The sequence below is a fragment of the Ceratotherium simum genome, chromosome 10, assembly GCF_057802395.1.
Source record: "Ceratotherium simum simum isolate JZ-2026a chromosome 10, ASM5780239v1, whole genome shotgun sequence".
Taxonomy (NCBI): domain Eukaryota; kingdom Metazoa; phylum Chordata; class Mammalia; order Perissodactyla; family Rhinocerotidae; genus Ceratotherium; species Ceratotherium simum.
The window spans coordinates 63,567,622-63,581,115 of record NC_141909.1 but is presented as its reverse complement, the minus strand read 5'-3'; the positions used below and the strand labels follow the sequence as shown (position 1 = coordinate 63,581,115).

The 13,494-nt window shown below is 42.4% G+C and overlaps 1 protein-coding gene and 1 pseudogene across 1 annotated transcript; one reads left to right on the top strand and one right to left on the bottom strand.

Annotated features, from left to right (window-relative positions):
• The window catches only part of LOC147916137 (serine/threonine-protein phosphatase 4 regulatory subunit 2 pseudogene), a 212,217-nt pseudogene that overhangs the window by 178,426 nt on the left and 20,297 nt on the right, over window positions 1–13,494 (top strand).
• Window positions 473–13,012, bottom strand: LOC147916139 (phosphatidylinositol 3,4,5-trisphosphate 3-phosphatase TPTE2-like). Its single transcript, XM_087435746.1, has 6 exons — window positions 13,004–13,012; window positions 12,643–12,774; window positions 11,945–12,025; window positions 8,324–8,429; window positions 3,610–3,701; window positions 473–741 (listed from the first exon to the last, which is right to left on the bottom strand). The coding sequence occupies exons 1-6, from the start codon at window positions 13,010–13,012 to the stop codon at window positions 595–597; spliced, it is 567 nt and encodes a 188-aa protein (XP_087291872.1). The 3' UTR covers window positions 473–594.

The following is a 13,494-nucleotide window of genomic DNA, read 5'->3' as shown; positions in this document are numbered from 1 at the left end:
AAAAATAAGTTTTAAATTGATCAGCGTATTTACTTGTTGGCATTTCTGTTTGGTGATTTAATAGGAATATGAATTGAAACTATTGAGGCTTAGAAATTTATGTACAGAATAATACTTATACATTTTATGACTCGTCAATATAAATTATACTCATATTCAGAGTAATGACAGTGGCAGATATTCAGTTTTTCAGTAAATATTGGATTAAAAATACTATTTATAATGTATTATAAATTAATTCAGAGGAAAGTAAAATCTCCCTCCTGGTAAAGTATTTTGTAAATTATGGGGAGCAATGTGTTTTCCTAATACAAAACAAAAACATGATCACTGCTATACAGTAAAACATACCTTTGTTGTTTTAACATCTTGGTTTCTGTATTTTTTCTTATTTGGAAGTTAATCCATGCAAGTTGTATAGAATTCAGAAAAAATAAATGAGCAAAAGAATTTTTAAATTACATATGCTCTTCTTTTAAAACAACTTTACAGATGTGACTTGTTGCTTTTCTTTTCTCCCCTCCCTGGCTAGGGGTTGACATCTCCTATCCTCTCCCTGTTGGGAATTGTAGCAAAGGAAATCCCAAACCAGCATCATTTAGAAGACCAGACAAGAATAAAGGCATAGGCTGTTTCTTGATTACTCACCGGAGAGAAAAATTTCACTTTGACATCCTCATAGAGAGGTGGACAGTCAAACAGAGTAATTATTACTTTGTTTTCTCTGACTTCATGATCTACCTGTGAATGAATACATGGAATTCAGAACTATACACCTAGCTAATAAGGAGATAATAAGTGTAACAGTGAAGTTCATGTTCACTTATTGAGGCTTCCTGTATTTATCAAGTACTCTTGGTCTCATGGCCCAATCACTATATGTATAAATAAATGTTAATCATTATTTCTATAAAGTTGCAATACTGTTGTTTACATTTTAAAAAGGCCCACTTGTTTGAGGGTTATCGTAGGGCACTATTGAAAAGCAAGTATTCAATTTTCTATTAGAGTTTAAGTAAACTTGACTGTTGAATGTGTGTCACCCGATTTTCATATATTAGGAATACCCTAAGAAGCTCAATTTTAAAGCTGACATTCACATTCAAAAAGCAATGCATAATTGCTCACGTTTTATCAAAAATGTGATTGCTGATGGGATCATAGGCCTCGTCCAGAGCAGACTACTGACTGGACTGACCAAAGACATGCCATGTTTCTGGAATGAGCGACTTTGAAGCTATACTGAATATTTCTGTTACTGGTTCACCCATGTATAGTAGTGGCATCCACAGTGAGAAAGGTCTATGCTAGACCCTGTGAAAATACAAAGGTGCAGACTCAGTTGATGCTTCAGGGAGCTACACACATAAGGAACAAAGTAGAATGGCATATAATTACGTGTCAAGCTGTATGATGAAGTCTGAGTGTGCCGTTGTGTGCTTTGCGGGAGGTTAGCTGGAGGTATAGAATGAGAGAGCCTCACTAAGGAGGCAGAAATTGAGTTGGGCGTGGGAGCGCGGGAATAAATGAAGACGAGCATTGAAAAAGATAATCCAGTTCAGGCAGGGGGCAGTTGGGGGTGGGGGCAGGGGCACAAAGGGGAAGGGGGAGGAAAGACCAGCAAAAACAGGAATCAGAAATTAGTGTTGTGTTCCAAAGGCCAGAGGGGACGCAGTCTACCTGGAATGGAGCCTGCAGGTCAGGTTACTGATGGAATAAGCTCATGTCTGATCGGGCTGGATCTCGAGAGTTCAAGAGGTGGGGAAATAAGAACAAAGTTGTTGAAGAATATGGTGGGGCATTTCCTCTATGACAAAGTGGCCTGATAATTATCACATATAACATTTATTTAGTGATTAATAGCTCACAGAGCAACGTCACATATATTATGTGATTTAATCCTTGCCACACTTGAGATGTAATCTTGATTTTATAGATAAGAATACTGAGCCACAAAGATACTAACTGGCTTTGACCACGGGCACACAGTGTGTCGTCTCCTCTACCTATAGCTTTTCACCAGGAGAGCAGTATTTCAGGATGCACATTGCAGGACTCCTTATACTGCATTGTATAAGGAGAAGGAAAAGGTAAGGAGATGGTTGTAGAAATCTAGGCATGAGCAAATGAGGTCCTGGACTAGGTAGTGGCAATGGGAACAGAAAAGAAGGGAGTGAGTGAAGAGAGATTTCAAAGGTATAATCAGCAGGAATTGGTGACCAACCGAATATAGAGGGCCAAGGCAAAGAGAGAATCCAAGATAATACCAAATGTGAAGGCCTGAGTGAGAGAATGCTGGTGCCGTTTGCAGAAGCAGAGGAAAAGCTCATTTGATAAATATGGATTGACAAGTGTGTCTGAATTGTTGGGGCAGAGACTGTCCCTGTTGTAGCTCCGGTGTCTATCACACAGTGGGTGCTCTAAATATGTGTTGAGTGAATGAAAGAAAAAAGTAGAGTTTAAAGCAGGGGGATGGATGAGCAGAACCAGTAACAGAATATGCATAGAGATGGGAACAGCAAGCCAAGGGTCAGGCCTGGGTGAGTGCCCTCATGTAGGGGGCCAAAAAGAAGGGAAAGGAATGGTGTTGGAGAGGTAGTAGTAGAACTAGAGACAAAAGCCTGAGAGAGAATTTTAAAAGTTAATTTTTCTTAGACCCACGAAGGAAGCTTTCTTATTGCTTCAGAGAAGGTCTGGAGTCTTAGGCATTGCTTTACACGTAACAAAACATTGAGTATCAGGTCCTATTGCTTTGGGTAGAGATTCCTCCGCAATCCAGACACTCGTGCACTGTTTCTCACAGTGCAGTCCCATGGGACATCTGGGTTAGAATCACTTGGGACATTGCTAAGTCTAGAGATTCCTGGGCCCCATTCCAGATTTCCTGAATCATACTTTTGGGGTACAACCTAGGAATCTGCATCTTACAAGCTCTTAGGTGATTTTCTCGCACACTACAATTTCAGAATCAGCGCCATACAATAAAATGACGAAGAAGAAGAGTATATGGCTAAAAATGACCAGATACGTGAATTTAAAACTCTGATGGATTCCTGGGAGCATGCTTGGCATTTATGGAAAAGTGAAAGGCAATGCAACACTCTGAACTGAAAATATGTTCTGGAAAATGCCCTGAAAAAACTGTTTTGCACAATGAGTTTAATTTACCTCTGACTAGGGACACCCAGTTGGATGGTAATCAGAAAGCAACCTGGGGCCGGCCCCGTGGCTTAGCGGTTAGGTGCGGCGCACTCCGCTGCTGGCGGCCTGGGTTTGGATCGAGCGCGCACCAGCGCACCGCTTCTCCGGCCATGCTGAGGCGCGTCCACATACAGCAACTAGAAGGATGTGCAGCTATGACATACAACTACCTACTGGAGCTTTGGGGAAAAAATTGGAGGAGGATTGGCAATAGATGTTAGCTCAGAGCCAGTCTTAGCAAAGAGGAGGAATAGCATGGATGTTAGCTCAGGGCTGATCTTCCTCACAAAAAAGAAAGCAACCTGGCCTGTCTTTGTGGTGAGCAACGGTTTGGGAAGGTCAACATGCTGATTTGACATTGAGACTGAGACAAACACCAGAATTTTCAGTTCATGTGCTTTCTCTTACCTTGCAGTTTATGTGAGCAGTAGAGACAAAGACAATCCTTCGCTCCATTGTTATTTGTACTTTTAGATCATTTCCATTGCCATTTCCAACACCTGAATGAAATGAAAAAGTTAGGCTGGTTAGAGCAAAGACCAAAATGTCTCACCAATTAACATTATGGATCAAAAGCCAAAAGATTCTCCCAGCTAACAGCATGTCAATACTGAAACATTTGGGACTGCATCGATTTTGTCTTTGAAAGACAAGACTTCAAGCCCAATTCTGTCTCCTAAAGCAGAATTTAGAAGGCTGGAGAAAAAGAGACATATAGTTCAGCTTCTAAGACTTAGAATCTCATCGTTTCATCTTTCTAGGAAAAAATTAGGAAAGGTGACTTTGCAACCTTCCTTGTTAACATGTTGCTTGCTTCAGACTTCTAATCATGATGTTTCTTAACAACAGTGTAAGTTCCTCTTGCCCTAGTTTAAGTCCAGTTCCTAGCACAGCCTCTATGAAAATATAGGATAGCTGTATCCAAACATTCCTGCTGTGGTCAGTGTATATTTACAGACAAATGGTTTCTTGCCCCTTTTGCAATTCCAATGACCCACTTCCTTTAGCATTTCCTCAAAGGGCTGGATTCTCAAAGCTCCAATTAATTTTTATTGCTTTCCTTTCAACCCTGCATATTTCATTTAACTATGCACAGAATTAGGGCCGGCCCCGGGGCTTAGCGGTTAAGTGCCCGCGCTCCGCTACTGGAGGCCGGGTTCGGATCCTGGGCGCACACCGGCCTTACCGCTTCTCCGGCCATGCTGAGGCCGCGTCCCACATACAGCAACTAGAAGGATGTCCACCTATGACATACAACTATCTACTGGGGCTTTGTGGGGGAAAAAAGGAGGATTGGCAACAGATGTTAGCTCAGAGCTGATCTTCCTCACAAAAAGAAAAAAATATGCACAGAATTAAAGATACAAAACTAAAACATATACTTAAATAAAGTCATACACTAATCATTCTTGATTGTTCGTCTCATACTACGTTTGTGTTGTTTTCACTAACCCCATATTATTAATTTGTCATCAGGAATCAGGGTTTCTTTGTCTCAGCTCCCTCTGTCCTGTTCCAGCTGCAGAACTTCTTCCTACTGAAGTCTACCAGAGATCAGTAAAATGCAGAACTAAACTAAGTCAAATGCTGATCATGACAAGAAAAGGACATTGATTTATAAGCTGAAATCAATTCTCACACATTTTAAATTTTTAAAATAATTGAAGTACATTTACATGATTTAAAGATAAAGGTAAAACAGATGAAGTGAAAACTCTCCGTCTCACCCATCCTCCACCTGTTTAGTTCTCCAGCCCCAAATAGATAACCACTATTATTAGTTTCTTGCTTTTTATGCATATATAATCAAATATGAACATACATTCTCCCAGAGGTTTTTATATATGTGTGCACACACAAATATGAATACATATTATTCCCCCCTTCTGTTTTACAGAAATTGTTGCATACCATAGCACTGTCCTATATCTTGCATTTTTAACACATGTCAAAAATTTTATTTAACTCATTAATAGGAACCAGTAAAATGCTACAGCTGGTTCAAAGTACTGCACACTTAGAGGCAGATAAGGAAGGACGAATTTATAAACAGATACAAAATTGGTCAATACTCAATTGCATTCCACTGGACACAACTAATTTGCATTTCTATGTACAAAACATTTGCATTATCATCAGTTTTCTACAACTTAGAGAGTTGTAAAATAGCTTAAAGACAGTGAGAGGTGGAGATAACCCTGGAAGGGTGCAATAGACAAGATACTGTTTCAAAGTCTTTCACACTTTTTCCTGACAGTCTCCCCATCCTTTTTCTGTTGTGATCAGAACAATCTCAAAGGAAGATTAATCTTGTTCCAAAGAAGGCTGGTGTCAGTAGGTTTGGCCTGATTATCCACATGAGTGCAGCAAGAATTTTAACTTCCCGCATGAGGCCTTCTTCAGTTGGCCCTGCAAGCCTAGACTCACACTGTACTGAACAGCTGCTAAGGTCCCAACTTTCTACCGGGAAGCCTTCATGAGGATCTCAAAATTGACACTTACAATCCTCCATTTTATGTTAGTCCAAGACTAGGAAACCAAATCTATGGTATTCTCCACCAGTTTTCACCTGTAGTACTTATAAATTTGGGTTAGTTCCCCTGTTCTCCATCTCTGCACCTTATATTTTTATTGAACAATGTCTCCACAGACATTGAATTAAATAAAATTCAAAATATTAAGAGAGAAGTCACAGTCTTGGGATATAATATCAGACTGGGACAATATATGAAATTCTAGAACTCACTAAAAACACTTCTAAGCTTAGAATTTTGAGAAACGATTCCTATTCTCACTGTACACATCAGAGAAATGCATTAAAACTCCATTAGACTCGGGGCTGGCCCCATGGCTTAGTGGTTAAGTGTGCGTGCTCCGCGACTGGTGGCCCGGGTTCGGATCCCGGGTGTGCACCAACGCACTGCTTCTCCGGCCATGCTGAGGCCACGTCCCACATACAGCAACTAGAAGGATGTGCAGCTATGACATACAACTATCTACTGGGGCTTTAGGGGAAAAAAAAAAGGAGGAGGATTGGCAATAGATGTTAGCTCAGAGCCGGTCTTCCTCAGCAAAAGAGGAGGATTAGCATGGATGTTAGCTCAGGGCTGATCTTCCTCAAAAAAAAAAAAAAAAAAACAACTCCATTAGACTAAATGCCTGTCTGCCTGTATGGAATAGTTTACTACTCACAGAGGTTTGTACAGATACTGTTATCCCCAATGTTAACAAAGAAGAGACTGGGGCAGAGTGTACACTCAGGTACAATACAGGCTCTCACGCCATCCAGATGGTTTATAGTTGGCTTTAAATTCCTTAGAGGAAGAAACTGCTCCAACAGCCAACTGTGCTGCCTCTCACACTGTAGAATAAGGCAGTCCAGCAGGCTGGTGGGTGGGGCCCACTAAGGGTGGAAAGGAAGGGGAGCAAGGTGGCGCTGACCCTAACTTCTACCAGGCAGCCTCCTGCTAGAACAGGCTGTGCTTCTAGGCTCTGCCTGCACAATGCTTGCTTGAAAATTTAGACCCAAATTTCCCGCAGAAACAATGCTACTGGGTTGAAGTTTGTTTTCAGAAGCCAGAAACCTATGTAATCTGTTTGTGGTAATCCACTAAAATTCCTCACCATCAACAAGAGGTGGTGGTGAAATGAGAGTGTATGTGTGTGTGTGTGTGTGTGGAGGGGCATGTAAGTAATTTGAAAAAAGCATTTTATATTTTAACTAACAATAATTTATTTTTTTGACTATGCAGTTTATATTAAAAGATTCTTTCATTTCTGAATAATTGGACGAAATGTTAAAAAAGTATACATCTAGATCTTATTTTGGGTGACTCCTCAGAAGGCTATAAACACTGTGCTGTCTGGGCAGATACCAATGCTCTGGCACCATTCCACCCAGGAGAGGTCCCGCACTCAGCACATCCTCATGGTCCACAATCTGGCTGGTGCTTTAGGGATCAGAAGCATCGCCCCTGCTGCACCTCTGGCAGTGAGAGTGAGGCCCCATCCCCTCCCTGCAGAGAAATCCCTTCTTTCCCACCTCCCCGAGGGTGAGCTGTGCAGGAAAGAGAGGTGAGTGAGAGAGAAATAGAGACACGGGACTTGAGGCCAGTTCCTCTCCCCTCCCTCCTTTCTTTTCTTTCTCAGGTCCCAGAGATGGGCGATCTGACCAATTTTCCTGCCTCCTGGGCGGTGGTAGATCCCAGTCTCTCCCCATCATTCCAGAACCAGGCAAACATCAGCTCTTTTGAAGTTTATAAAGATTTTTACTCCTGGTAATAATTGCTAACAGGGGGCTGAAAGGCACCCCACAGAGCTCAGGTTTCTCTCAACCCTTTCCATGTTCACGTAGATTCAGGTAGGGAAGACCTAGCGCTGTGCCATAAGAAGCATTCCTTGACCCCAGGGCGGGCAGGGCCCAGCCTCTGTGTGCTCCCAACACTGTGGTCAGCTCTTTGTCTATGTACTCACTCCTCTCCTCTGCTTACCACCCAGGGACTCCTTCAGGGCAGAGAAACACTAGCATGGGGCTGGCCCAAAGCAGATATTCGGTAGTTATTTGTAAAAGGGATATGTGGCAACAAAATTCATTTGCTGTTTGGGTATTTAAGACATCCTGATGGAGTTGCTAGGGGTGAGGAGCTACAGGTGGAGGGCGGAGGGAAAGGGAGAGACCAGGGTGATGAGAAAAAAGAGTCTCTGAAAGGAGTAGGTGAGAAGATGGTAGGGATGCCCCTGCCAAGGCGATCCCAAACTAGAGGTGGGTGAGAGGGGAGGTCTCCAGGGCTCACGGGCCCTTCCTCTTCTGCATCAGAGGTTCCACTCTGAAAAGTCCACCTGGGCTGAGGCCAGAGGAGCAACGGGAACAGGAGAAAAAGGAAATGGATGGACCCCTCAAACTGGTGACGGGAGAGGAAAGGAGAGGACATCTAAGGGTTGGTAATATGGCCACAGCACTGCTGGGCCAATGGGAAATTCCAGAGGGAGGGGTTCATGTGTGAGGATACATAAAGACAGCCGTGAGTTGGGACCGTCTGTATATAACTATGAGGAGAACCCTCCTGAATAGTAAGAACACCGGCCCTCCTGCCCAATTCTCAAATTATCGTAAAGCACTTACCACGAATTGAATAAATAACAATTTTTTTTATCTTGACGATTTTCCTTGGAGGAAGATTCAAATTGTAGATATTTTTCACATCTGCAAAATATCCAACATATCTACTCTGCAAAACAACAGAAGCCTCAGTTTAAGTGGAGATGAAAAGCCTAAAGTCAGCATTCCTGATTTATTTTTTATATAGAACTTGTTAAGGAGAGGAATTAATTAAGGAAACATTTATTGGATGCCATTATATGACTAGGCATTTTTATATATGTTGCCTCACGACTGAATATCAACCTTAGAAAAAGATACTGAATGAAGAATGAAGTGCTGTGGGGAAGTAACAAGAGAGGAGCCAGGTGTTGCTTACAGGCTGCTATGACTGAGAGGTCAACTAACCAGAACCAACAAACCAGCTGCAACAACATCACCACGAGATGCAGCTAACTGCAACTGTGCAAAGGTCGATCCGAGGGTAGAAGCTTAGCTGTGACTGAGTTAAAGGAAGGTTTGTGGTTTGCTGGAGAGCAGCCTCCTAAGCATGAGCGAACTGCAGACCTGAACACTCGAGAGGAAGATCTCTCCAGGACAGTAGTCGATACATATTCTTCTCTCGTCCCTGCCAGCCGAGTTCCTTCATCTTCCATTTCCCCAATTCTATTTTTGCAAGGAAGCCCTGTCCTTTCAGTCTAGCTCTTCTCCTATGGCAAGCTGCTCAGAAGGGCTCTCCTTGAATCTTTCTTTAAGAAGTTGAAGAGTTCTGGTACCGAATCAACTGGACTTAAAAGTGCACAGACTCTTCTGCAGCCAAGGGGAATTGTTAATCAATTTAACTGCCATACTTTCCATTGGAAAGGGCCAGTCAAGGGAAAGGCTCCTGCAATTTCTTAACTCAGGGGTGGAGGAAATGTAGTCTGTAGAATGGCCCACAATGCAGCGTCAGAATGTGATGGTATCTGAGAATTACCTCCCCACATGGAGGGAACTCTGTCCCGGGGCCTTGCCAACACAGCTGGCAAACCTGAGGCCGAGTCCTTGTATTGGTCTCCCAGTGAATCAGAAAAGATTCAGTTGTAGCCTAGGGAGTGCTGGTTCTGGACCAAAGTCAGAGAAACTGTGCATGACTACAGAAGAAATGGGGAAGGGAAGCTGTACAGGGGAGGCCCTGAAGAAGTTACATCTAACGTCCCCTTGGCTTCTGCCACTAGATTCTCGACTTCCCGCTAGAGGTGGTCACCCACCACGGCCCTCAAGCTGCTCTTACTCCCACTCTTCCTCCTCCTTCAGCCTAAAACAACAGGGGCTTGTAACACAAGTTAATAAAGCCAGCATCCACTTAGTAAGCACTCACTACAAACAAAGCAGATACTATGAGAGGCGCTTTGGGATGCCAAGGGTGGAAAGGTGGGTAAGACATGGGCCTTGTCTGCAAAAGGGGTAGAGAAGTCACTGCTTCACATGGCTAGAGAATAATGTAAAGTCACTTAGTCCCTAAAAGAAACACAAAGGACTACAAGAACTGAAAAAGCGACTGCTTCAGGCTGGGAAGAAAAGGACCCCAGAGAAAGGGGCCCACAGGAGCAATAGCATGTGGGTACAAAGTGGTGACAGGCTGAGAAACAGGAAACGGTCCAAGTGTGTTAAAGCGTGGACATGTGAATGCACACTGTGGAAGAGGCGTTTGGAAAAATCAAATACCAGAAGACCTCGAGGGTCTGATTAAAACATTTATACTTGTGTACAACTAGGATACACAACTATGCACTGGGGCTTTGGGAGAAAAAAAAAAGAACTCTGTGTTAAGAAGGCTGAAAGACAGGCAATCAATCAACTGTCAAAAGATTTAAGGGCAGTGTAAGCTTCAGGAAGTTTAAAAAAAGAAAAAATTTTATATTTGTTCCCATTGGCAGTGGGGAGCCATTACGGTTCGAACATGGAAATGGCATGATCAGAGCTGGGTTTCAGTAGGTTCATGTATTACTTTTAGCCAACGGCTTATTACTAACTTTTTTCTCTTTTTTGCTTGGGTGTGGCAGAAAAGGATCAGTGGATAAGGCTGAGTTCTTTTGCCCCAAACTCAAGGTCTAGAGCCAGCAGTTACAGACTAAGGCCAAGGTTACCTATTGAGCTTCCATCACTTCATTCAAAGAAAACTTTCATTTGCAGCCACATCCACATCTACTTAAGAATTCCCAACCAACTCTCACTTTGGTTGGAGGGCAATATAGAAAAGGCAAAATAGATGAGATGCTGTGCACAGGATGGGAAATAATGGGCTTCAGAGTCTGACAGATCTGGATTTGAGTTGTTGGTTCAAAAAATTTATTTCCCTGAACTTCAATGTCCCAATCTGTAAAATGGGAATCATGATGGTGCCCACTCATGGAGTTATTGAGAGTATTAAATGAGATAATGAATGTAAAGCCCTTAGCATGGTTCCACAAAGTCTAGTATATTTAAACTCTATAGGATAAATGTCCTGGTTTCTGCAATAAACAAATTTCAAGGAATAAAAAAGAGAGGTGGGAAACCTATAAACTAAAAGACACTTAAGAGACAAAGCAACCCAATGAAATGTGTAGTCCTTCTTTGGACCCTGATTGAAATAAACTAAATTAAAAAAATATTTTCAGATAATTATGGAAATTTAAACATGGACTAGACATTTGATATTTGGTATTATTAAGGTATAATATTTTTAAATATGATAAATGGTTTTAAGGGTTTTTTTCAAGAGTCTTTGTTAGATGTCACACTAAAATATTTGTGGGGTAAAATGATCTAATATCTGGGATTTCCTTCAAAATAATCCGGGTGTAGAGAAAGAGTGGAGAGTGGGTGTGTGTGTGAGGAGAATGGGGAGGGAATGGGCGAAGCAGGGTGGGCTACGTGAGGAAATGATTGTTGAAGCAGTGGCGTGACTGTAAGGAGATTTACTGTATGACTGTTTTGACTTTTTTTGTTTGGAAAAGTCCATAATAAAATGTTTTTGAAAGGAAAAAATAGGGTAATAGCATAGATTTCACATGGGTTGTCTGAGTATTAAATGAGCTAATATATGTGAAAGTACAATAGTGTCTGGCATAAAATAGGTTTTTGAAAAATGTTAATTCCCCCTTTTCTTTCTCTTTCAAAATACAGCCTCCCCGTGTCTCGCTCGCTCTCTCGCGCTCTCTCTCTCTCACATACACACACACACACACACACACACACACACCCACCCACACACATGTACTTGCGATGTTCTGCATGGGCTGAACTGCCCTAGTAGGGGTTTGTGAAAGACTCAGTTGCTCTTTGCAGGGAATAATAGGCTGATGACTTTAGTTATCTTCAGGGGTCTGGAACCTTAGGAACTGGACCTTCCTAGTTTGGGAAGGGAATCGACTCCTGAACTCTGCAAACAATAACCAATATAAAATGGAAAGCAGGATGCTCTGGGGAGAACTCAGTGCTTCCAAAGTACAGGTGCGCCACACTCATGTCTCTCGGCCCCTGGGCGGGATCCGGGCCTGTCACAGGGCACCCGAGTGCTGCCACCTGATCACCAAAGGAGGAGAGTCTAAATGAAACCAGGTAATCGGCGCCCATCTAACCCAATTCCTCAAAGAACCCCTTTCTTTAAAAGACACTTACTTGGGAAGGAGTCTCTATCCCTTGAAATTTAGAGCTGGTGGTTTTATCTGTTAGTCGTTCTCCAAAATAATAAAGGCTGTCCTACAGAAAAGGGAGAATACAATCACGGTTCATTTGTACTTTCCTTTCCTATATAAGGCATTCTTAAGGTTTCCGAGGCACATTATTTCCTTAAGTCGGCGGTCTTTGGGCAGAGGCTACCTAATATAACAAAATGAACAAAGCCACATCAAGGCCTGCTCTCATTCAAAGCTTCACAAAGACATGGAATTTTAGAGCTGGAAAGACCTTAGAGATCATCTGGTCCTTCTTCCTACCTTTCCATTTTACAAATGGAGAAGATTGAGACCAAAAGAAAAGCAAGTGACCTGTCATGGAGGCGTGTGCCGCCAGTTAGAGGGAGCACAGGCCTGGGGCACAGGGCTCTGGCTCTCAGTCAAGGGCTCTGGATCAATGGCTTTCAAACTTTTTATTTTTAAAGCTGCAGTCCACATTAATAAACCTAGGAGACACACACACACACACACCTGAAACAAAAGCTTCACAAAATAATACTGACCATTCGGTATTTTCTATTCTAATCTATTTTGTTTTACTAAAAAACATGCAAGTCACAACCCAACAAGTTGATTTACAGCTCACTGATACACCGTGATCCGTAGTTGGAAAACATTGTCCTAGAACAACCGTGTCATAACCTGCGTGTCTGAATCAGGAACAGGAGACGGTGGAGTCAGAGTGCCGGCACTGTGCACAGCCTCCAGCTCCTCTTCCTGCACTGCAGGCCAAGCGAGGAGCAGAGCTGCCCGGGGCCGGTCCTCTAGTGGTACCTGCTCAGCAAGATCACGGCGGAAAAAAGACTGACAACCCTACTTAAAGAAGTAGAAACAGCCCACCCTGTCTTCTCAGAAATTTCCAGAGGGCACAGACCCCAGCTATATTGACTATGCAAAGATAATAACATTCAGGAGAGACTTTGTTCTAAGTTGAAAAATGATACCTTTTATCTACCTAGCACTTCTGAGGATGTCTAAGGTAAGTTCTCTCTGGTGAACTTACCTTAACCATCTTGATATTATTCTTGTGAGGAAGGAGGAATTCCCGTAATTGGTGGGAGCAGGAGCAGGGCTGGGACTAGGTGAGGCGAGTAAAGCATCTAGGTTGCTGAGTACTTTTGCAATTGCATAACTTGACCTTTCTCATCTCACATTAATCCTGTCCCTATTGAGTTCTGTTTTTATTTAAAATGTTGATATTGTATACATCATGGATTTCTTGCACTAACTTTGATTTTTAAAAATATCGCACTAGAATATTATTTATCTTAATTTCTAAGATTTTTGGCATTGCCTTACATTTTGTGTCCGAGGGGAGTGTCTCACTGACATCACCCTAGTCTTGGCTCAGACTAAGAGGTACCTAGGTCAGCTACTGACCAGTCTAAGTTAAGCAAGGATGTATTAAAACCAAGCTTCCTAATAACTACCTCTCCCATTACAATTTCCTTAAGTACCATGGCTCAAAGGATCATCTTAACATCCTACCAGTGA